This window comes from Lepisma saccharinum, chromosome 20 (assembly GCF_977018435.1).
Source record: "Lepisma saccharinum chromosome 20, izLepSacc3.1, whole genome shotgun sequence".
In the NCBI taxonomy this organism is placed as follows: Eukaryota; Metazoa; Arthropoda; class Insecta; order Zygentoma; family Lepismatidae; genus Lepisma; species Lepisma saccharinum.
In genome coordinates, this window is record NC_139248.1 from 64,292,144 (window position 1) to 64,319,226 (window position 27,083).

The following is a 27,083-nucleotide window of genomic DNA, read 5'->3' on the forward strand; positions in this document are numbered from 1 at the left end:
GTTCATACAGCTCACATCTGCCATGGCCTCCACAATCGCCAGACCTCAATATTATTGAGCACCTGTGGTCAGTTTTGGAAACCAAGGTGCGAGCCCGCTACCCACCACCATCGTCTCTACAACTTGCAGCTGCTTTGAAGGAAGAATGGTACAACATCCCTTTGACAACCATACACGGCCTGTATTTGTCCATTCCACGTCAACTGCAGGCCATTCTGCATGCCAAAGGTGGTCCTACTCGATATTAATAAATGTAATGTGTATTTCTGCAGGTGTTTACATATTTTTGTCCATCCCCTGTATGTGATTTCTTTTTGTACTGTCAATCAGTGTTGCAACAATGCCTTACTTTGTAACTAAATATGAAGCCTTTAAAATTTCAATGTCGTTATTTTTTCCAACCTTATAGCAAGCTCCAATGTTACCAGATCCTTTCAAATCATCACTTACAAGCATACAATAAAAATATTGATGTTCAAATGTTTTAAATGTTAATATTTAAACATTTTTTGAAAAGCAGTACTATGGAAAATGGTTAAAGCCAAAACACAAAATTTGTTACAAGAACAACTTTTTCAATAGATATATGAAGTACCATGTAACAAATTCCAGCCACAGCTGACACTTTTATATTGTGGAATGGTTATGGCTGCACTTGAATGTATGTACCTTACTCTAGTAAAAAAAAAAAAAGGAAATTTTCCAATATAATCTCTTGTACATTTGTAAAATCTTTATATTACCTATCAAAAAAATGTAAATGGCCTTAAAACAGATTGAACCTGATGCATACAGGAGAAGAAGCATGTTAAGCCCGCATCACACGGAACTAGATATCCAGTAGGTATGCCCTAGTTGGCGCTGGACTGGCTACCCATTTGCTAGTTTTCGCCTCACACGATACTTATCAGCGTACTTGTCGATAGAGTTTTGTTCCCATCTAGAGGTCACGAGTGAAGTTGTAATGGCGGCCGCGTGAGATATAAACAATGTATCACTTCACATTTTTAAAAGCTGATAACTATTCAACCGAGAAGAATAACGTTTTGTATAAAATGTTATTAGGTACAAAACAATGGCACCGCTTAAATACATGCTTTACAACGTTTACTGTACACGTATGGAAGAATATTTTAGTTATTTCAAATGTAAACACCACCGTGCACTCAGCATAGATGGTGTAACTCAACACGTCTTTCATGTTGTATACGTTATACATTGCTGGAGTAACACTCGGAAACCACAGACAAAAACACTTCTTTGCACACTCACAGATTATCTTCACATGGCGAAACTTCGCTCTGATTGGCTGTTCCACATAATCCAGTTGAGGAAAGCAAGTAGCAATTAGGACATGTCCTATTCCTCAAAACCAGTTAAGCAGTCAGCCAGGTGGCCATGATTTCTACCTAAAAAGTCAGTTCAGCACCAACTAGGGCATTCCTACTAGATATCCAGTTCCGTGTGATAGGGACTTTATTCATAGTTTTTGATATATCAAATTTAAAAAAAAAAAAAAAAAAAAAAAAAAAAAAAAAAAAAAAAAAAGTCAGGGCAATCATATTTGCCATGCTGTTTTTATTTATGCAAATTAGCTTAAACTGAGACAACTCACATACTGTAACGTTTGGAAGATGGCAATTTGAGAACTTTTGGCTCAAAACATAATTAGAAAACTCCTGAATTTTTACCCAATGAAATATTCTAATCGATACATGGAAAAGATTCATGTATGACAACATGCTCTGTTGACTGTTGGGAAAGTTCTGGTTGTGCTTGGGATTCATTTCTTGGGAACTAGTTCAAGACTAGATTCATTCAGAAGTTTTGTTCTCAGACAACCTATCTCCAGATCTGACCTAAACAACAAACAAATTGGCTGACCTGGTCCAAGATGAAGGAGCTAGCTATTGGAAGATCTGTTTCCTTTCCTCCAGTAAGTTTATAAATGCATGAATCCTGGCTGCAAGAACTAATCAGATGAGAAGAAAGTTTCTTGGCGAGGCTAATAACCTTTCAAGAGGATATTCATAGTCTCTCACCACATCAGCTTGAAACATTTCCACATTCAGAGCCTAATGGGACTTATTTTGCTTCCACACGACATCTTTTGCTGCAATGCCACATCCCTGGTGTGCTCGCATTTGCCAGTTTGAAGCAGTCTCACAATGCCCAAATTAAATTTTGAAGCTCGACATACTGCTGCAGCATTGTTTCATTGCTTTTACACTGTCCGTCAATAATACTCATAAATTTGTGTGTTCTGTGTCTTTGGTTTTGAAAATACACACTTCTTGCTTCTGAACAAATATCAAAATCTTGGAAATGAGTGAATGCAAATTTGAAAATGCTAATTAATATGTACTTTGTATTTACTTATTTCACATTAATAAGAAAAAATAATTGTAATCAAAAGTATATTCTCCCAATGCAAAATCATCCATTATATTGCAGTATTATCTAGCCTCAGTGCTAGAATGTTTTAAGTTAAAATTATATTGCATTCCCTTGTATACCATGGGCTAGAAGTTATGATTGGATACTATTTATAGTACAGGGTGTCCCAAATAAAAGTGTACCCAGCCCAAATGTATGCATTCGATCTGGGTATACTTTTATTTGGAACACCCGTTATAAGAACCTATTATGCACAAGCAAAATAGACATACAAAGTTGGCCTAGGCCCTTCAAGGGCTGTCGAGCCTTTATAATATGACACTCTCCCTCCCACAATCCTACCTAGAGGTGTGGAGATCTTCAACGGGTAATGTGGTGACGTGGCGTCAGCACGTCGAACCCCCAGCCATTCTAGATTTCAGAGACAGGGTTATGCTACTCACTTGTAGCTCCCCAATTTCCTCATGGTGATGGGTTGCCACCGGTCCTATACACAGGCCAAGAACCCAGGACCCAGGCAGACTCAAACCCATGCCGTCCTGCAGTCAAGAGTCCAAATCACACAACCTCAGACTGCACAACTACGGAGGGACAAAAAGTTGTCATAGGTTGAGAGGAATATTTATGCCAGTTCGAACACTGGTTAAACCTTCGTCATCCGCGTCCTCATTGCAGTACAAATGTCCCGCACGCGGCACTCAGTCCTGCCTCATCAAAACCAACGTTATTTACGTGAATTATTGATGCATATCGAGGTTGAATTACACTAGCATTTACTGGAAATCAGGCGAAATATACATGAACGCAAACATGTCCATTTCGGACATTTTTATCAGCTATTAAAAGAAAAGTAAAAAAAAAAAAATGAGTCTCGCAGAATTACAAGCTTAGACTCTTGAAGGAAATGCACCAAAATATTATTCTAAAACTAATTAAAACTTTGCCATATAATGAAGGCACTAAAAAATTAACTCACCATTCACAAAATTATAAAAGTATTTTCCAAAAATTTTCAACGTATTTTTCACATCAAATTGAAATCGTACAACTTATATGGGCGTAGAAAGTAACTCTTTGTTTCTCGCACTCTTACGAGGCATACAAAAGAAAAGACATACTGACTCAAATATAAGGAACCGAATGTTGTCAATTTTCAATATCGTTATTTTGACAACTCAGACATTTCGTATGGGTACTGCAATGGTTTCTGCATACAAATTATTTGCATTCCGAACAACGTACCGTTGTTTTATTCTTCTTACATCCCCCAAATTCATGGCTGGCGTGCTGTGACTTAAGCTATGAAACGTCCCCGCACGCGGTACTGAGTGCCACCAAAGGGGGACCGGTCACTTCAGAGGCGGGTAAGCAACTGAAAGAACGACAGGAAAAAGGCGCCAGCCTCTCTATGTTGTCGGAGTAATAGTGAAGATAAGTTACCTAGTGCTTTCCCGACCATTATTGCGCTGGTAAAGAAAATAATTCAAAATTTAAAACAGGCGTTTAAGGTATGATGTATCGTGTCCCATTCAACATCATTACGACTACCTCTCCATCCTAGGTTTCATTTCTATTTGCAAAATGCACTCTACTATCAAAGTTTTGCTCAGCGTAGAATATGAATAATGCTAGTTGTGTCACTTGTAGTTGAACGTAGCAATCTTGAGGATCGATTTCAAGGAAAGCAGAAGTACTAGCAATGTAAATGCAATACTACCAATAAAATGCAAAATGTAGCTAGTTTATTAATGGTACGTTTTCAAATTGTCCTCTGAAGGACATCTAGATCTAGGATTCCAGTGACCGATCTTCAATTCCAGATCCGAGTACCCAATTTTTGGATCCCGATATTATCAGAAACCTGGATCCAAAACATTTTAGGCAATCCCTAACCCAGTGAGAGTTAATTGTACAAGACTTCAGATGCATACACCTTCCATCAATATCCTAGGTTAACGATTCCAAATATGGCCAAGAAAATTTCTCTTGAGAGCACGCACACGGCTTGTTATAAATAAAGGATAGAGTATCCATGCAATGCCAAAGGCTCACTTCCATTCCTGGTTGACCAAGTTTTCTGAAAGGTTCCGGATGCAGCAGCAGCCAGGTACAGGATGTCCCACATAAAACCTGTACACCTGTAATGAATGGTATATAGTGTCTGTTTTATATGGGACACCCTGTATAATAAATAAATATAGTGTCTTACAGTTCCTTCACAAGGAGCCACTCAGTAGCACATTTCGTGAGCATACAATAGTGTCTGTAGTAAGATATGTATTTTATGCTAGGCATTGGATGCACAGAGTGGCATGCATAAAGGTGTCTTCACTAGCAGCAAAGCCAAAGTCAATGGACTTTCCAACAGCACTGTGCTTTGGAGACGTGCATCAGTCTGGTTCGACACCTAGTTCACAGCACACGTAAAATACTCCATGAAACTTACCTCTGTATCTGAAATTCCCCTTGGTTTATTTCTATCCTTCAAGAATAATAGTCCTCCAATCTGGAATCCCATAGCTGAGGGCAATCATGGTCCATTCCTACTATAACTTCAGAGTTTGTCCACTCCATGATCAAAAAGTTAAACAAACGAGACCAATCCTTCCTCAAGCTGTCTAGACATGGTCGGCGCCACCTCCAGTTCACACGCCGGCACAATTTCCTTCGAAGTAGACCGCTACCAGTTGGGCTTGGAACCAGCTGGTGCAGGCCAACGGCATGTACCCATTCGTTTGGCCTCGTCAACTGGCGTAGTGGGGATGTGTATTGAGGTTCAGCTGGACATTCGGCCGATGTCACTGAAGTCATTTTCAAAATTTACTCTCCTTTCAAAAAATCACTATGATAATCTAAATTCTGAAAAGTTATATCTGCTTAGGATTCTTTCTAGAGCTTTCACGTGAATTTGTGTGGTTTGCTTTTGTTTTGTCTAGATAACTGATGGAAAATAGGTTTATGTAGCCACAAAATTATTCCTAATATCTAGACATCAAAAGCAAACCACAGGAATATTCACATGAATGCTCGAGGAGACATTCTAAGCAGATGTAATTCTTCAGAATCTTTAATATTATAGCGGTTTTTCGAAAGGAGAGGATATTTCAGAAACTGCTTCACTGGCATTGGCCAAAGGTCCAGCTAAACTTTAAGGAGATATCCGTGGTCAGCAAACGTTTCACTTAGTGGATCCACTATCCAACATCAAGTTAGCATCTTACTATAGAACCAAGCCTATGTTTGCCAAATGTGTCACAGACTGCACCACACAGCAGCCCACGTGAAGGAACCCTTAGTTTCCATCATGAAGCACATTTTTTTCACAGAACACAATGTAACTTACCAGCATCAATGTAGGCGCAGTCTAGATCTGTTGCTACATGTCAATACTCTCACTTTATGGAACTGGAACAATGAAGGATGAACACAAACACCCATGCCCTGAAACTTTTGACTTATCTGAAGGTAACTAATAGTGATAAAACTATATTTTGTCCCAATTTTCTCCAACGTGCAAGAATTGTAGAAAAAACCAATTCCCCGATAGCCCTGTCGAATTTATACACATAGCAAAGTGAAATAAAACAACTGTGCTCACAGTGCATAAAGATATATTTTAAGTCTTCATGTACAAGCAATATTACAGAATCCTTTGCTGAACGAATATCCCTACATCATTGGGACTTTAAAATCCCTCCAGTGCTACTTGTGCAGATAAGGCAATAACTTTTTTTTCTCTAAAGGACCATTTATGCCTTGCAGCCCACAGAAGATACACTTTAGACCTCATGCTCTTCTTGTTCCTAGCTTACTACTAGGGCAGGGTGTCTGTTGTTCTCCTCCCTCTTGTTTTGATATCTAGGATTTGAGAGGACGCTGTCGTCCACTTCAAACAAAATTCAACAAAACACAAAGGCAAGAAACGTTAGTGAATTTCCACTTTCTTACATTATTCATACAATACAGTATCATTTATCAAATGCTTTAATTCATCGCATTCAAAATATTTTAGAACATTGTTTCACGTGTCAAGTACACATAATCATAAGTTCCTCCTTTACCCTTATTTCAAAGATGTTCAAAGCTACAGGCAGCAAAATAACTGTGCTAGGATATAATGTCTTTTTTTCTTTATTTGTCCAAGCAAGAGCTTTACTTGTATATTCTCATATAAATTCTATGGAACACCTTGGAAAAAATTTAAATAAAAAAAAAAAGTTCCCTTTACTAATGCAACAGTTGTCCTGATTTCATTCAGACATCAACTACCAAATATAATTATAATAAAAAAATCTATATGTATATTGTAATAATAACTGCAATGAAAATGACAGTAATTATGTACGTATTTATTCTTTTGAAATCTACCAAGTGATTATCAAACCAAGGATGAAAAACATGCAAATAAGCATATTTCCACTCATGGGAGAAAGGGGAGTGACTCTTACAATACCTCCATGTTCCAAAATAGTTTATATACAGCAGTCAGTTTCATAACTCATCAACTCTTCGTTATCAACATAATGCATAGACACATCATTCAAAATGCACATCTCAAAATATACAAGAAACACGTTCCTGTCTTCATTTTACCATATTCCATTTCTCTGGTAGTCATTTCTCAGAGAACCATCAAACGTTTGTAACAACAGGTAATCACGAAGCTAGAGCTTCACGTAAGATTTATAATCAAGTCCATAGCCGGGGAAGGAATCGTCACATCCGAGAATGCAAAGGGCTTCCGAGGAAAAGCCCGTCAAAAATTGGTGTCAATGCAGAAGAGGGTTTTTTAATAGGATTAACCTTAAATTGCGTTATCGCTACTACAAGATCATCCACAATGCTGTCTACTGGCAGACACATACAAAAGAGACACTGCTGCATGGTACAGAAGAAGCAAACCTGACAAATAGTTGCCGATGCTATCTCGTTAAGCCCATTGTTCTGTACACACCAGTTACCACAACAGAAGCTTCTTTCTAGTTTTATTTGCCCACAGGCACCAAAATTAATCATAGAGGGAAAAAAATATATATATTCCTAAAAATTGTAAAACTAACTTAATAGGTCGATTAGCACAAGGGGGAAACTAGCTTAACTACAGAGAATGTCTGTATCCCAAAATACTAAGTGTATATAAAGCTCTGCTACAGATGGATTTTTTAGAAAAAGTTTCTGGATAGCTACATATGTCTTCCCAATTCATCTTCTCTATGATCTCTTCATTTTATTCAGTTACTCCACTTGCTCCATGCCTAGAAAGAGAAGAGTAAAAAAAAAATAATGTAGAAAAATAAATGAGTCACAGAACTAAATGTAAATTATAGGGCTGAGCCAATACCACTTTGAATCGATACCAATACTGATGACGATACTCTTACAGCTTCCCACCGATACAGATACTTGAAAATTACAATAATTAAAATTTGTTCAAAATATTGACCAATATTGGTGTAAATATTCTTCTTCAATTATATTAGGGATGGGACCGATTAATCAGTACTCTATCGGTATCTGCCGATATAGGCATATCGGTATATCGGTAAAATTACAGATTATTTTACCGATCCGATATATCGATAAATATCTTATAATTTAGTGCACAATTCTGCCATTTTGTTGTGATTTTTATGGATAATATCTATGTTCTACTTTTTAAAAAAGTAATTGTCTAAATATTCAACTTCCTTTGCACTGCAGTCACCTCGAAACACATATTTATTAAGGAGATCAATGAACATTTCAGGTTCTTCATGGACAATTTCTAATTTTATATCGGATCGGTAGAATATCGGTTATCGGTATCGGCCAAAATTTCATATCGGCCCATCCCTAAATTATACGCATCAATTTAAAAAGAATTTTGCTTTACAATATTAAAAAATTACATCAGAATATTAAAATAGATGTTATGTAATAAAAAAAAATACAGTATTTCGTGCAAAGTAAAAAGAAAGTTAGGATTTGTATAATTTCCAGGATAATTACACTTGAAAATGTCACGTGGCATTTTTTCAGACCCAGTGAAAGGCGAACGTGCCAGAAAAGTATCGGCTGGTATCGGTAAATGAATTCCAATCGATACCACACGGTATTGGCCAACATCGATACATCGGCATCAGCTCAGCCCTAGTAAATTATAAATAAGGCTGAAAAATTTCAATTAGTAATTATACCAAATGTTTGAATACATGAAGGATGGGAAAGATTATCAGCTAATTTATACTCATTGGTAAATTGATTGGTTCATTTGACTTCACTTTCCTGCCACTTTTGACTAATCGTGAAGATGATGATGATGTATGATGAAATTGATGATGACACACTCAAAGAATGGCCAGGCTGGGATTCAAACCCAGAACCCCTGGCATCATAGTGTTTTGTGCTACCAACTCTGCTCTGGAGGTTGACACTTGTGGTCAATAACTTTACCCTTTAAGAAACTGATAAATAGTTGATGAAAAATCATATTTTTTTTCTGAGCCTTGAAAACAATGCTAAACCTGGTATCAGTCCATTTCCCATATGTCAGAACCAGAAAACATTGTCTTTATTTTGATTTTTTTTTCTTTTTTCAGCCATTTTGGCTTTTAGGTCATTTTTCAGTATTTTTTGTCGTTTCATTGCATTTTTGACGTTTATTTTTCTTGTCCCCTGTTGTTTCGTGATTTTAAATACATTTGCTAGCATAATTTGTGTATTTAAATTTCCTGACATGATCTTTTTAGAAAGGAGGTGAATGGCACACAGAAAAACCTTGAAGAAAAAATAAAGAAAACTACATTAGCACTGAATTGCTTTGTTCCCCTTGGCTTCAGTAGTTTAAAACACCAAGTATTCTGTGGTAATTTATGAAAAAATGAAGCCTTCAATTTCAAGAGTGAAAATTATTTTTATGTCATTTTTAATAATTTTAAGGTCAATGTTAAGGTCATTTTTAAGATTTTTTACGTCATCAACTTCCGAGCTCTACTGATAAATGTCCAAATATCCTGTAATTTAGAGAAAAATTCTCCCATTTAATTTGTTTAAAAATATATATATAAACTTACAAACTGATATTCCTTGGTTTTGTAAAATTCAAGAGGTTAATGTATCATTCATTAGACACTATGCATGGCTAATAAAGTAGTAATAATCTAGCAATATACAGCAACAATACCATGCTGTATCTGATTGTTGCACTGGTGGCAATATGAGGAACCCAGCATGATGCAATTTTCCTCACGTTCTCACCGACACATCCCAACCTCAAGAAATGCACTTACCCATTGTGCAACCATCAGATACGGCTAGGTACTGTTGCTATGCAAGTATTGATGGCATTCTTTGCCACGGGTCACCTGGATTTTGAACCTCAATTGCTGTTCTACCTTTGTAAACAGGTTTTAGGGCAGTACACAAAATGGTGTTCATTTCAACATTGTACATACACAACTCTAGTCCCTGCACCATCCACTTTTGGTACTCCACATATTGACATGGGGCCCAACTGACAATGCTCAATGCATGATAGCACATGCACGATGACAAGTCCTCCTCCTGACCATGTTGTCACTTTTAAATTACAGCCCACATATACTGCAGTGCAAAAAAAGACACTGGTGCTTATTATTCATTCCAAAGTGGTTCTTATTTCTAATGATGCCAGTTTCAAGATGCCAACACTCATAACTTATATAAATCTATGAAACTTAAAATTAGCAAAGCAACTCTCCTTACAAATTACTCCTAATCACAATCTTTAGGATCAGCTTTTCTGTCATATACATGTGTAGCACGTACCCGATAAGATTGAACGTATCTTGATGGCACTGTTGTGAATCCATTGCAATGGGCTATTTGTATAGCTTCATTCCGAGCATGAAAATTGCCTTGTTGGTATACGGTTGACACAGTTGTTACGACAGCAATGTCATTGTGCTGAGTGGGTGACCCATCCTGGAAACAACGGGTCAATAGATATGAATAGAAGTATTTCAGGCTTTCTGTCTGATATTAACTAAAGGGTTATTTGTTTTGTGTCAGAAGTCTCAAAACATTCTTTGTAAAGCCACACTTGTTTTTAGGGTGTTTACAATTTTTTTTCCAGTACACTTTACAAATAACAGTGGTAACGACTGCTGCATATGCTGGTTAAGCTGTTAATAGGGTAGGTCAACTCTGTACTTTGGTAATTTTCTTGCATGTTACGATGCATGAGAAAAAACTTGATGATAAAGTCAACACAAGAAAAATGTAAGGACACAGAGTTGCTTTGGGCAGTAAACTTAACATGTACTGCGAAACCTGCACACATAGTAATTTGAGAGCAATATATCTGCAAAGCAAATTCCCTTCTTGTATATTGTGTCTTTACATTTATTTGCCTTCACAAAAACAGTGTTGCCATTTCTTAAAGAGTATCATACTCTTGTACTTGTTTTGGGTATGTATGTGCACGCTGGCATTCTAAGAAGCAGTATGGAATTCACATGCAAAGCGAACAAAACCCATCACCTTCATATCCTAGAGGTCCTTGTGAGGTGGGTTCATTTCACGGCTTACGCTGTAATCTAATAGCCATGCAAAGGAAGGTTTCGGCAGTAATTTCGAGTGCAACGGGAAGGGTGGGGTCAAATACGTTCACCATCAGCTTCTTACCATTTGTTTCTCTGGGACATCGGCCAATCCCAAGCGATTTCCTTCCCAACTAGGAGCTTCTAATTTCACGGTGTCTGGTGATCCTACGTCTTGTGCCAAATTGCTATTGTAATGAGGCAACATTGGCATGGGTGCACCTGCCATCAAGGAAAGAGCTGAAACAGTGCTTCCATTATGGAAAGAACGCTGAGTATCTGGGTGTCCCTGAAATAAACAAAATGCATTCTTAGCATTAGGGTGTTAAGTGTAATGCAATTTTGCCTGGCACAAATTAAACAGAGATCTCAAACTATTGTTGAACCACAATTTTTACATAACCTTTCAGTAAGTTATATCTTCTACACAACAAAATATTTCATGTAGCTAGTTGTGAATTTTCTTACATAAATTAATGCTGAACTGCACTTTGACCCAGTGCAGATATTCGGAAATTGAAAAAAATTAAAGCAGTTCAAAATATCATAATTTTAGAATAGTTTATAATTGGGACTGTACCCTATTGATATCTGCTAGTTTTGATGTAAAACATTCATAATTTCACATACGATAATTATTTAATCTCAAAATCAATTTCTACTTGCAATTCTGTTGCAGTATTAAAATTGAAAGGCTTATAAAGAGATGTGCAAAATATGAACACACACATTTAGCATGACATGAATAACATGCTGATCCAGATTTCACTCTAAAAAGCTTGCACTTTGTATAAAGTTTAAAAGTAGGGATAGGTCAGATTAGATAAAAAAATTGCCCATTTTTACTGTTCCAATATCTATAAATAGCTTATAATATATTTAGTGTAAAATTGTGCCATTTTTGTTATTTTTACGAATATAAAAATATAATCGATGTAGCCTAGTTTCATACAGTACATGTCTAAATGGGCAGTTTCTTTCTTCAAAGACGCAACCCACTGGAGTCACCTGGTTATATACATTAATTAACATGTTTTTCAAGGAACACTTCTAATTTTAATATAATGGAATATTTCATTTATTTATTTACTTGAAGTTTCAGATACAGTGCTAAAAGATCATTTTATACTGAAACTGTGCAACAAAAACAACAAAACAAGACAATACAAGATAGCAGAGAAAAAAAATGTTACACATTGCTGGTGGTAACTTCAATGCCACTGGGAAAAAAACCACTTTGGCCCATCCATAATAAATAACACCACCTTGGTAGTTGGACCACACAATAATGATTACATATGCCAATTGTTGAACTATCTTTTTCTTGTCCGTTAGTTCCACTGAAAACCTGAAATATGAAATTGAATGTGGTCACAGTTCAGATTGCGTAATACTTTTTGCAAGTTGCATAGGATGAGGAGGAATGAGATTAGAACACTGGAAATAATAGTTTGTCCACTTTATGCACACAAAGGCTAATTGGGACTGGGGCTACAGTTCAGAGGGGGATCCAAACCACTACATGCCTCCACCAGGTATCAAACCTGGGACCCCTTAATTACACAGTGAATGGAAATGATTGTGGAAGTTTGGAGAATATAACTTGTGCATTTCAGAGACAGTGTATACATTTGGGCAATGGTTATGACTGATTTCTACAAAGCGTGTGAGAAATTCTGTCTTGAAAAGTAGGTTGTGCAAGTGATCATGCTCATAAGCTGTACTGTTTGAAGCATTCTTTACACATAGAAAATTCTACATGTATAGCAAATGAAGTGAAGTGTGTAAATACTTAAAATCTATGAACAATAACAATGAAAGCATGTAGAAGCATAATTACAATGCTAAGAGCACCACATCTAAAATACTTACAGGAATATCAGAAATGGGATGGGAAAATTATACACCACAAAAGGTTCAGTAAGTAATCAGAAAGCACGTGCGTATCATGATGATACTGGAGTCACACAAGCAGAACCTGGACCCTTTTCAGTTTTATTTACCTGATATTGTGCTTCTAGTACTCTTCCATCAAACTGCACAACATCCTCAGATGATGGTCTGCCATACTGCGCAGGGGTTGGACCAAAAAGATGCCTGTCTCCTGGAATAATCCCACCGGAGATGTTATTCGACCAAGGAACGGGGCACTTTTGTTCCACCCCAAGCATCCAACCACTCTCTTCCATCGGCATTGCAAAGTTCTTCCAATTCCTTTCCGTTCCTATGGGTCGAGGTATCTTCCTGTCTTCCAGGGTCATCTTCCCCATGCCCATATGGGAGTTATTTGAGTCTCCCGATGGGCCAGGGGGTGAGCAGGGATTGCTCGGTGACGGGGACATGTTTGGAGAGCCAGCATTGTGAGGTGGGACTCCGTTCTCCATGCCCAGGAGGTCCGGAGTGGGACGAGTTAAACCAGCAAGGGCTGCCAACTGAGGCATGGCGCTCAGATTCATCGGAGGAAGCATATCCATTGTCGGGTTTCCATGATACGGTGATGCCTGGTGCATGAGCGGCCATCGTACAGCCGGATGCGGATGATTGTGAGTTTGGTTGTTTGTTACATGCGGCCCTGGACGAGGATACGGTCCCGAGTTTGCAACCTGTGAGGATGTGTGAAGCGACTTCCCCGGCGTTGCTACGCATGAATTGGGAATCGGATATGACATTACATTACTATTGGCAAGAATGGTTGCCAGACCTGACTGTGTGTTTTGAATGTTTGGCATGCTACCGTGAAAAGGTGCATTGTTGTACATAGACTGCTGCTGCTTGCCTGCTAAGTGTACGGAGCTTGCAAAATCGGGAGCACGGGGATTCAATCTAGAATGCATGCTTGATGACAATGTCATAGTGGCAGTGTTCGTAGAACTGCTAAGATTCTGAGAGAAATGCTGCTGCATCCCCGACTGGCTTGCATGGTAAGGCATCATGGGGTGATTCTCGCTTCCCGAAAGCTGCATGCCAGAACCTCCATTCGGAGGATGACTCATCTTTAAAAGCATGTTTGTGGGGTCAGATCCAAAGCTTCCCGAAGATGCAGGAGGGGTGTAAGGTGCAACCGGACTGTCCATGTGCGTCGATGCAGATGAAGATGACACCATGACATGATGACTCGACACCGATCCACCGTTACTGCTACCACTACTAGCAACGCCGGAGTTGCTCCCTGCACCGACAGACGGGTGGCCACTACTCCGTGGAACCTCCCTTTCCGGATAACCCGTGTGCCTGTAGTTCTGTGCCGTTACATCCATGTGGGGCTGCTGCGTAGACATGTGGACGTCTATGCTCGAAGGGCGTGGTGGCAAGGAAGGGTTCACTTGAGGTTTTGTCGGTAGACTCATGACAGAAGATGGAACACCAGATTCTGAGAACACGACGTTTGATCCCACAGAACTCTGGTAAGATGAAGGAGTCATTGGAATAGAGGGTGGAGTATTTGTCTTGGAGGAGACGGGAGAGCACACGGCATTGCCACGGTACCCAGGAGCTTTGGCAGCATCCACCTGCAAATAGCATAATAGAAATCAGAAATATTTCTCACCAGTTCATTCATGTATCGTTAATTTACACAAAATATTATTATTATTATTTATTTGCAGTACAGTTACAGTTAGGCTTATTTCACTTTGCACTTATTTTCTAACTATACACATCATTTTCTGCCCTACATGAATTAATGTTTTAAGCTATACATTTATGCTAATTGTTTATAGATACAGAATATGGAAAACTACAAGTATATACAATTGAAAAACATGAAAGAAAAGTATATAAACTGTTTTGCAACTAGCATTCCGAAGGAGGACACAGTGTCAGTATTCATAGTTCAATGTCCTAATGTGTCATTTAAATTTGCCCACATTATTCCTGCATATTACAGGAAAACCTTTTTCATACAGGGTGAGCAACTTCAAACTGGTCTCTCACAAGTGTGTCTTATTGCTAAAGTCCCAGAAAATCTGTATGAAAATTACAACAAATGTGCATGAAATACACAACACACAACCTCCTATTTCACTCCATAAATTTGAAATAATGGCATTTAAGAAAAATAATTAAAGTAGTAATAGACATTTACTCGGTAATATCTTTGCATCCCACTGTACAAACCAGCACTTAATTCACAGGTGTTTACATATACCACTCAATATCACAGTAGTTTTAGTTCAAGAGAAAAAAATATAATTTAAAACTTATCAGATCCATTTGCTTATTTGCAGCAAACATGTAAAATTAAACAAGGCAATAGCTACGTGCAACTTCTACTGTTTTTCCAAAATTTCGGATTGCCATCAATAAATAAAGAAAATACAATAATAAAGGTGGCAGAATTGATAAAATTCGAAGCAAAAGAATGTCCTGGTTTAATTAAAGGCACCAGGACATAAGTGCATACCCTCAAATGTATGCACGTGGAGTCATGCCTACTTTGGGTCCCCTTCCCCACCCCCCTTATTTTAGCCATCAATGGTTTTTAAGGGTTATGTGTATGTAAGATATGATAAATGGTCAATACTAGGATGGAATTGATACCAATGTATGAAATATTTTCACTAATACTGGGCACTACCAAGGAGTCGCATTGAATCTGCAAATGCTATGCGACACTTTCGTACTGTGTAAATAGCGTGAACAACATGTGCATAATTTCAATTATTTTCACAATAGCATTGTGGGGAGAAATGGGATTTTGAGATATTATTAGATCTTGTGAAATTATGAATATTTCAAAGCAAAATTTTTGTAGATTGCTATGGCATAGATCCAATGGAAAACTAGTACATTTAAATATACAAATATTCTAAACTACTTTTGAATTTTTACAATTTTCAAGTATTGGTATCTGTGGAAATCTGTAACAGTAGCAGCACCTGTTCAAATTGGTTGAGCCCTAGTCAAGACATGAAAAAAGTTAGTTGAAAGGTATCAAAGGTTGGAAGAATGGCCAACAATTCCAGATATAAGTCAATTTGTGGAAGATCTTGATAACCAAAATAAGGCATGTATTATGGCTATTGCCTTAGTTCATTTCATAATGTTAACACTTTGTGATAAATGTCACTGAAATGTGACAAATAGTGAATAAAATATGTATTAATATGCTAAAAAACAGTTTCAAGGGTAAGTGAGTACAGTGGAACCTCAATTTTACATTGTTCATGGGGATCAAGATGAAAATACTGAAAATTTTATCAAATGTTCATTTATTGGGATCATGAAAACTGACTGTATACTGTGGAACACTGTAAAATCGTATTTCCACTGTATATCCTTTCCGTGTATTTGCTAACTAATCTTTTATTCCCAAAAAATGGAAATATGTTACACTATGAATGTTTTCCTGCATCTATTTATTATGAGGTCTTTGTACAGCTCATGTACAGTGTGTCCAAGAAGTCCCCATATATTACATAGTCTAGTTATATATATACATGGGATATTTATTTATTATAGCATATATATTTATCTATTTATATTACAGCATACTGTCTAAGTAGTCCCCGTATATTACATATTCTAGTTATAAAAATCAAAGAAGGAGAAAGGAAACACTCATCAGACAGTGGAAAAAAATCGATTATTCGCTAGCTTAATCGTAGCATCTTCAGAGCAAGAAGAAACAGCTCTTTCTTACTCTGAAGAGGCTATGATTAAGATAGCGAAAATTCAATTTTTTTCCACTGTCTGGTGAGTGTTTCCTTTCTCCTTCTTTGATTTTTATTTAGCCCTTTTGGACCTCATTACTTTTATCCATAGTCTAGCTATATATATATACACATGGGATATTTATTTATTATAACATATGTATTTGTCTATTTACATTATAACATACTTGTGAGTGATCAAAATCAACAAATTACCATGACAACAATAATATAAAAAAAATGTAAATAATGTTCATTCAGCCCATGTCCGCATACTTAAACTTTCTAATAATATTGAACACCCAAAGTCATGAACGTCTTGGAACTTGTAATCAACAGGTTGAGTTAGTTCACTACCAATTGTCCTGTAGGAATCAAGCAAATATAAGTTGAAAATTAAAGCATACCAGCTAATTTTCAACACAGTCTCAACATGATACATGGAAGTAGGGATACGGGGAATACTCGGACACACTATAGGATCAACATTCAATCCCTGGTTAGTAGTAAGTTTAAATATCTTATTGATCAACTATCCCTCCCTTATAATGTATAATGGTATTACTATGGTCTTACCTGTGGAGGAACACTTTCTACAAATTTATTTGAGGCACTACCAGTTCCCACATTAGCTGCTCCTGCTGCAGCTACACTTGCAAAATTCATTCCTTTTTGAGAAGCACCATCGTTTTCCCTACCCCACATGGATTGCTGAGTAACCTGCAAACAGACAAAACACCCAGATATAGCTTTCCAAAAATAAGATAATTCGGAAATTGATAAGAAAAGTCTTACTGTTAAATCTCAACTCGAAGTTCCTTATACAAGTACACAAATGCTCAATTTATGTTAATTCAGTTTTGACAAACACAAAATGCTGTAATGTTCATTTTTCATGTTTTTTTGAAAGGTTTGAGATATGTTTTCGTATCACGTTTTGTCACAAAATGATATGAAATGAAGTCTAAAATGCAAATTTTCCATCACCTGGGAACAAACAAAGAAGTGATGCGTTACCATCTCCACTCCAGATGTCATACCCTTAGTGAATGAAGGCAGTGAGCCTTCGAAACTAATCAAGAAAAAAACTATCGAATTGTGCAATGTGGAAACATGAAACCACGTAGGTAATACTTAAACCGCACTTACCACATCCATCATGACAACATTTAAGAGTTTATTTATCAATGCAACACTTTCTGAAGTCTGAATTATGGTGAGAGTTATGCAAATCACAGAAAATTGATTATTTCTACTGTAAATATTTGAGTACCATATATGGACTCTTCTATACAGGAATAAATTTAATACTCTACAAAAAATGCTATTAGAATAGAAAGGAATTGTTTGTTTTGCACAATAAGTATAGTTTTTAAATTTAGGACTATATTTACCATTTTAACATTAAAATGCCATTTTTATGTGCCCAGTTTTGTACTGAAATTTTGATTTTTATTCACCATAAATATGTGGCCCTATTTGTGCATTATTAATATTTTTTTACTTGACTAACACTACATTTCAAGATAGTGTCTCTTCTCTAGTCTTCAGGTGAATATATTTAATTTATCCTATAAGGATAGGTATTGAACGTACAATGAATAACCAACTACACAATAGGCACCCTATTATTGAACCATCCTTATTACTGAACCATAGAGGCATACATATTTAGTTTTTCATGAAAACACAAATATAACACATTGTGATGTTAATTTTTCATGTTTCTGAAATGTGTGAGGTGCATTTTCCTACCCTGTTTTGTCATTAAATGATGCAAAATGAACTGCAAAATGCGAATTACTCTTCATCACGAAATTTTGAGTTTATTTGCTGACGCGACACTTTCTGAAGTTCAAATTATCCTGCGAGTTATGCAATTCACAGAAAATTGATTAATTTTGCAGTAAATATTTGAGAAACAAAAATGAACCCCTTTATACAGGAATAAACTTAATACTCTGGTAATGACATAAATGTGCTATTGGAAGGGATATGTTTATCTTGTGTAATAAGTGCTGTTTTAAAATCAAATTTAGAATTACTGTATATTCACAATTTTCAAACCAAAATCTCATTTATATACCGCTTTTGATCAGATTTTTAACCTGTATAACACCAAAATTTTATTTTATTTACCGCTTTTGACCCGAAATTGACTCTTTTTGTACCGAATTTGCTTTTTTATTTACCAAAAATATGTGGCTCTACTGAACCAGGTTTCAGGACTTGAAAACTCTTAGGAACATACTATTTACAAAATTCGCACACTGTTCTTGCGTACTAACCTTGCTAAACATGTCATTGAAGAGAGAATATTCCAAAGGTGTTGTTGCTGAACTTGATGCATCCTGGGATGGGGTGGTTCGACCTTGGCTAGGGGGTGGCGCTGGACTAGGTGCAGGTGCCGGAGTTGCTGGTGCTGGAGAAAATGGTGCTTTGGTAGGTGGTGCCTGATACTGACTTGTAATGGGTGCTACAGGTCTTCCAGATACAGACATGTGCTTGGGTGACGGGATGGAGGAAGGGACAGGGGGGCCTTGAGGACGAGGTTTACTCGCAGGTGGCAAAGACCCAGCTGTTGTTTCCGTGAGCTTTGCTGCGAACGTCTGCGTTGTTGTGGTCGTGACTATCTTAGTTGCTCTTCCAGCAGTCATAATAGCAGTGGTATACGACATTGTTGTTTTCGTGTTGGTTGCAGCAGCTGCTTGTGCAGCAGCCATGGCGGCAGCTGCTCTCTTCTCGGCTGGAAACAAGAACGAATACATAGTTAATTACACTACACAATGTACTAGTTTATCAAAAGTATTAATGCTAGAACAAATTTAGAATTTATTTAACCTTTGCTGAAACTGACATCTATACATCAGTACCACAAATTATTAGTTTGATTACATCACCAATTCTTTTCTATAGGGCCTTATGATTTGGCACACACTGTACTACGTAGAAAATTCAGTAAAATATGAAGGATCAACTACAACCTGAGTTCCAAGACCTGAGCCGAGCCTGCATTTGTCACTGAAATTTCTAAATTTTCTGAAGAGTTCTGGTTTCCTGTACATTCTAGCAAAAGTGTATTTTGTGGTGACATTTTCAGCAAACTTCTTATATATAGTTATGATATAGTTGCAATGTAGTATTTACATTTAAGTGGAAGATTTATCAGATAGCATAGGCATATCTGTATTTGCAAAATCACCAATAATTTTAGTAATCCGTCATTGAAGTTAGTGCAAACTGTCATTTTGTTCTTTTATTTTTTTAAATTGAATGTGTAACTACAGGTCAAACTTATTGCAGTCTTCTGGAGAACATTTGCAAATTTATACTGGAATGGTAGGAAATCTACCATGTGGGATCTTTTTCTGACAATGTTCCTGTATACAGCAACTCTGGGGTTCACTCAGATTCTAACCAATGGTTACCAGAAGGCAACCCTTGTGTGTGGGGGGGCAGGGGAGGGTAAAGTCATCCAGAGCATGGTGCTAATCACATCACCTCCACTAAGCCAGAGATAAAAAATGCAAACAACTGTTCTTGGGTTACCAGCCAGCTTACTGGTAACATTTTGAGTGCAAACATTGCTCTCATTATCAAGGAATGCTGAGTGGAAACCAAGTGTAAGTATACATATGAAGAGATGAGGGGGTGGAGTCCTGCGATTGGTTCGCTGTGGATCCCAGCGTTTCATTGGTTGATAACTGATAATGCATACACGTACGTGTGTGTACGTACACACACACACACACACACACACACACACACACACACACACACACACACACACACACACACACACACACACACACACACACACACACACACACACACACACACACACACACACACACACACACACACACACACACACACACACACACACACACACACACACACACACACACACACACACACACACACACACACACACACACACACACACACACACACACACACACACACACACACACACACACACACACACACACACACACACACACACACACACACACACACACACACACACACACACACACACACACACACACACACACACACACACACACACACACACACACACCAGGGTGGCTACAAACAAGCAGAAATGAAATTCCCTGACTTTTCCAGGTTTTCCAGGACAAAATTTACATTTCTCCCTGACAATTACAAACTAAACTAAATCGATCTTTTTGCAAATAGAAATAATAAACTCACACAGATCCACGTATTTTTTTGTTAAGTACCAATATTATCTTCGATGAAATTGACGACTTAATTTCTCTATTCTCTATGATTTGAATTCAAACTGCAAAATAGTGAATTTGGAAAATTATTACAATTCACAAGCTAGGGAAGAATTACGGAATTTTGTCATACGCAGTAAGTTTAATATAAAATACTTGATAATTTTTAAAGTTACGGCTAAATGAGATAAGAGTGAAGAGTGATTGATTAAGAAATACAATTTGTAATTCATCAGTCTCCTTATACATTCTCGGTACTATATGTTGATATTTTCACTGAGGTTTGGAACCCTCTGCTTGCAAGAACCATGAGTGCACACTCATTTTTCAATGCATAGAGCTACTTCTCTCTTCTCTGTAAAGCAAACAACTTAACTCTTGCATATAAGTGAAACAATTGAATCGAACAAAATAAAGAAATAAAGTGTCATATTTCCTTACATTATCAATGGGATTTCTGCTTCAGTACAATATATCCAAGTGAAGTACTGTGAAACTGACAATATGCAGTTATACCATTAATACTGACGAAAAGGGTATGTAGGTATTAGAAATTGAACGCAAGGAATTTATAGAATTGCATTGTATAGGTACCTGATTTAGCTAACCACACATTAAAACAGGAACACTCTAATAATAAAAGCTTCTGAAAGTTCATATACGAGGGGCATCCTGAAAAAAGCTCCTCCAAAGGTGCCTATACGCAGCACTAGTGGTCGGAGAGCTACACACACACATGCAGGCAGAAAGAAGTGGCATGTAACTGTAATCTGGTACATTTGCAATGCCGCCGTTTTAGGACAGTTCTAGGTTAAAGATTGCAGCTCTCATACAGTCTCCCACCGACTGCGATGTAGCCTACATTGCACGCTCAGAATTTGGCACAGAGCCACCAGCAATCGTGTCAGGTGTGCAGACCGGACGTCGTGAGTGAGGTCAGAAGATGGTGCAGATAATTCACGGAAGGCCAATCGAATGTGCACAACCCCATACAGCTGAGTACACACGGGTACTTTGCATCACTTCGGGCGAGAGATCTTGGACAACTCCCTGTACAGCCCTGGCCTTGAATGCACCGACTTTTATCTCTTTATTTAACTGAAGAGGTTTCTGGCAGGGCAAGGATTTGACAGCTACACTGCGGTAGAGATAGTTCCAGTCTTTGCTGTCAGACACATATAACATGGGCATACAAAATTTAGTGCCATGCTACGACAAATGCCAGAACAACGGTGGTGATTATGCCGAAAATTAGGTTAGGACTCACTGTTACTAATGCAATAAATTACAACTGATATTCTTGTTTTATTTATGCCTAATCGGTAGGGACTTTGATATTTTGTTATTTTTTTTTTCAAATTCGTGTATTTTCTTATTTTTTTTATTTTTTACTATACGGTGTTATTTTTCCCAAAATTCACATTTTCATTTTAGCGCATTTTCTGGAAAATATCTGAAATTATACCTTCATGGTGTTTTTAAACTACTGTTTCAAAGTAAGTCAAATGGCTTACGCCTCTTCGTGAGAGTTTGATATCTTGAAAGTTATTTCGGGAAAGTTATTTTCCATACCCCTTTTTTAATTTTAAGCTAAGGATTTTAGATAATGGAATTTTTCCCGTATATACTGAAGGGTGCATAATGACCATAAGTGGCGCCGCATCCAAAAAATTAAAATCAATCAATCTCACGTGACAGATGCCGATATATTATGGCACCAAAAATTGGCATTATCTTTTTTTCACTTGTTAAGTTGAAAAAATCGTGGGAAATACATGATTTAATGTGGCTGTCGGAATTATTCCATGTACGTATAACTCTATAGTTTACTCTTGAGTAAAATGTTGGAAACCTTGCATGTTCTATGTACACAAACATGGCCTACAAAAGACAAGAATGTTGGATTTCATGGAATTTTTCGTGGTTTTAGGACATTTCTTTTAAAAAAATCGCTAAAAACGCCAACAATTCGCATTTTATGCCAAATTCACATTATTTCGAACGGGCGAAAAATGTGTCCAGACATCATCACTGCACATTCCTAAACATAACTTCGCAGCAATTACCATTTTTCACAGTTTTCGCGTTTGCGAAAAATCAATGTCATTAATAATTGGAAATTACTTTCTGGCCACCCCTCGTATAAATCAGTAGATGGAAAGTGAAAATTTAGCAGGGCTGGCAGAGAAAAGTCAATTCTTGAAGAAAGTGATTTGCTTTTATGATTGAATGATTTGAGTAAATATGATATTCAAATATTTACGTATCTATTATTAGTATTTTATTTCATAATACTGGACATTAACCTCACTCAGTGAGAGATTAATGACCATCTCTCATGAGTTTAAACAGACAGGAATTTACAGTGTTGCAGTAAATTTGAGGTGGGAGCATGCACTTGCCAATTTTTATAACGTTCACTAATGCAGATTTATGTTTCACTTTTTCGTGATAATATTCAATATATATTCCATTTGGTTGGATTCTTCTTGATATCTAAGAATAGTGCAATGTCATTGTAAACGTATGTTAACTTGTGCAAAACCAGTAATACGTCAGGATGATGAAAGAAAACCTTCGTAAGCACTGCTACATTAAATAAGGTGAAGAGTAATAAAATTCCAGCAGCATATTTGCAGTCTAAAGCTCTTCTTGTTTATGCATTCGATTTTTGTTGGATGTTGCAGTCCATGCAATTTCTGTCGCATGTTGTAGTGAGATACTTTGGCGGGTGGCGATATTCGACAAAAATCGTATGTATCAATGGAACCTATTTGTTTCGATGTTCCTTCAGTTTGCCCAACAAAATGCCTTACTACGACGTCCGACAACTATCGGACGGCGCCACCCGCTCTTATCCCCTCCATCTGTTGACAAGTCCCCTTACTACTCCCATACGGACAAGAAAAAAAAAATGATAATTCAATGCATTTTCTACGTAATATTTAGAGGCTTAACATTTACTCCCCCGATGATACCATATGGTATCATCAGTGTAAGGTCGTACTCGCCCGATGATACCGTATGGTATCAAGGTGCTGATTACGAAATGAATGTGCTTTTTGGACCTTCATACACTTATGTTTGGGTGGAACTCTGACACAGGTCTGGAGCAAGCCTGGGAAATTCATATTGATGACCAACCTCCCCTTCTATGCAACATATCCATGCCACATTTCCGAACAGAGTTTCACATTTTGGCTTATTATTCAACTTGTATGGCACCCAAGAACATGAAACATGTTACGTTCTCTTCAGAAATGTCCATTCTTTGAAAAGAACACTAAAGTTCGCGCCTTCTTCCCAAATAGCGGGGAAGAGGGGGCAAACTCCAGATTCTTATGGTTTCTTCATTGAAATTCGGGGGCTGCGCTCCCAAACCCCCTTTCCTCGGTTCAGCGTTCTAAATTGTACACGGTTGCATGCTCTGATGTTTTAGCTGCAAATTAAAACTTATCCGAAGTAGTACCCGAGTTATAACAATTTTCTGAGCAATATGCAAATTAGCTAAACTAAAAAAAATCCACAGCGCTACAGCCCTTGAAGGGCCTTGGCTTACCTACCGACTGCTGGTCTCCCTCCCACACTGTTCCTCCGTCACCTGTTATAGCGTGGAGGTCTTAGACCAGTATTGGGGTGACGGGTGATCAGCCCGACGAACCCTCAGCCGTTGTTGTAGGTCCTCTTGACCGGTTTCGCTCACTCACTCGGAGCTTCCCAATTTACTCACGATGGTGGGTTGCCACCGGCCCTATACGTAGGCCGAATAAATTCCGACCAGAGCCGGATTCGAACCTACGCCGTCCCGCAGCGAACGATCTCAAGGCGAGTGAACGCCTTAACCCGTTCGACTACGGAGGAGGACATGCAAATTACCTATTTTTAGTAAAAAAACAGTGTTTCACATTTTGGCTTAAAGCACCCAAGAACATGAAACATGTTTCATTCTCTTTGGAAACGTCCATTCTTTGAAGAGAATACTAAGGTTTGCGCCTTATCCCCAAAATAGCGGGAGAAGAGGGGGCAAACTTCAGATTTTTATGTTTTTTTTTTCATTGAAATTCGGGGGTCGGGCTCCCACAAACCCCCTTCCTTGGTCAGGCGTTCTGAATTGTACACGGTTGTATGCTGTGATGTTCTATCTGAAAAACAAAACTTATCTGAAGTAGATTGCTCCCATAGTGCCAGAGTTATAACAATTTACCTCTAAAAATTCAAATTACATATTTTTCGTAAAAAAAAATAATAAATCACATTTTGGCTTATTATTCAACTTGTATGGCACCCAAGAACATGAAACATGGTATGTGCTCTCGAGAAATGTCCATTCTTTGAAAAGAATACTAAATTTCGCGCCATCTCCCCAAAATAGCAGGGGAAGTAGGGGCAAACTCCAAATTTTTGTTTTTTCCATTGAAATTCGGGGGTCGTGCCCCCAGCCCCCCTTCCTCAGTCCGGCGTTCTGAATTGTACACGGTTGCATGCTATGATGTTTTATCTGAAAAACAAAACTTATCTGAAGTAGATTGCTCCCATAGTGCCCGAGTTATAACAATTTTCCTCCAAAAATGCAAGTTACATATTTTTCGTAAAAATAAAAAATCACATTTTGACTTATTATTCTACTTGTATGGCACCCAAGAACGTGAAACATGTTTCATTCTCTTGATAAATGTCCATTCTTTGAAAAGAATACTAAAGTTCGTGCCTTCTTCCCAAAATAGTGGGAGAAGCGGGGGCAAACTTCAGATTTTTGTTTTTTTCTATTGAAATTCGGGGGTCGCGCCCCCCCAAACCCCCTTCCTCGGTCCGGCGTTCTGAATTGTACACGGTTGCATGCTATGATATTTTATCTGAAAAACAAAACTTATCTGAAGTAGATTGCTCCCATAGTGCCCGAGTTATAACAATTTTCCTCCAAAAATGCAAGTTATATATTTTTCATAAAAATAAAAAATCACATTTTGACTTATTATTCTACTTGTATGGCACCCAAGAACATGAAACACGTTTCATTCTCTTGAGAAACGTCCATGCTTTGAAAATAATACTAAATTTCGCGCCTTCTTCCCAAAATAGTGGGAGAAGAGAGGGCAAACTTCAGATTTTTGTTGTTTTTTTCTATTGAAATTCGAAGGTCGCGCCCCCAAACCCCCTTCCTCGGTCCGGCGTTCTGATTTGTACACGGTTGCATGCGCTGATGTTTTAGCTGCAAAACAAAACTTATCCGAAGTAGATTGCTCCCATAGTGCCCGAGTTATAACAATTTTCTGTTCCCGTGAAGAGTTCCATAACGATATCTTTAAATTAAATTTTAAAAAAAGTCAATGAAGACGAAATTCCCTGACATTTCCCTGACTATTTTTGACACCTCAAATTCCCTGACTTTTCCCGGTTTTCCAGGTTTTCCAGGTCTGTCGCCACCCTGACACACACACACACACACACACACACACACACACACACACACACAGAGTAATGCTATGTTCTGCAAATCTGACTGTTTTGGTGTGAAATGAGTAGAGACATGCAATTTCATTTTTGACGAAAACACAAAATGTGAAATAACATTGCAATGTTCATTTTCTCTTTTTTACAGTCTTGTCACGAAATGATGAGAAATGAACTGCAAAATGCAAAATACACACTTAAACACGAAATTTAGGGTTTATTTACCAAACTGACAGTTTCTGAAGTTTGAATTATCCTGCGAGTTATGCAACCATTACACAGGAATACACTTAATACTATGGTAACTACCAGGCTCAGTCAATAAATAACGAGGCAGAGGATATTACACCAAAACTATGGTAGTTAGAAATGGGTCGACAGGCCCGAAATGGAGGTGCAGGTGTGACAAAACTGATATGCGCACGTTTTCCCGCTAGAATGGTGTTACGTGTCTGGCAAGGTATGCGCAAAGGCTGCTAACCAAACAGCGACCATGTCCAGTCATTCCGTGTTTGACTGCAACGCGTAATGGAAACATCCAAAGAGGAGCAGCAGGGTGTTGTGCACTTCTTGACAGCGGAAGGTGTAGGGGGTCGTGAAATCCATCGACGAATGGAAAGGATATATGGGGGGCACTGTATGTCCCGGGCAAGAGTGCAGGAGTGGAACAAACACTCTCGCGAAGGATGCACGTCGCTTGGGGACGACACGTGGAGTGGAGCACCGAAGCGTGTCAGACCAGCATGTTGCACAGGTGGATGAACTCATCAAGACAGACC

General features: G+C 37.9%; 1 protein-coding gene across 5 annotated transcripts in view; it reads right to left on the reverse strand.

The window, feature by feature from the left end:
• Positions 1 to 5,991: 5,991 nt before the first annotated feature.
• The window catches only part of mask (multiple ankyrin repeats single KH domain), a 127,537-nt gene continuing 106,445 nt past the window's right edge, over positions 5,992 to 27,083 (reverse strand). For 4 of the 5 annotated variants that reach the window (XM_083141543.1, XM_083141539.1, XM_083141540.1 and 1 more), the window contains 6 exons: positions 18,895 to 19,352; positions 17,183 to 17,326; positions 12,959 to 14,464; positions 11,041 to 11,244; positions 10,183 to 10,338; positions 5,992 to 7,652 (listed from right to left, as the gene is read on the reverse strand). In XM_083141543.1, coding sequence (XP_082997669.1) covers positions 7,629 to 7,652; positions 10,183 to 10,338; positions 11,041 to 11,244; positions 12,959 to 14,464; positions 17,183 to 17,326; positions 18,895 to 19,352 — 2,492 coding nt within the window. In that variant the 3' untranslated portion in view covers positions 5,992 to 7,628. The remainder of the gene's footprint in view (positions 7,653 to 10,182; positions 10,339 to 11,040; positions 11,245 to 12,958; positions 14,465 to 17,182; positions 17,327 to 18,894; positions 19,353 to 27,083) is intronic. The other variant, XM_083141542.1, reaches the window with a different exon arrangement.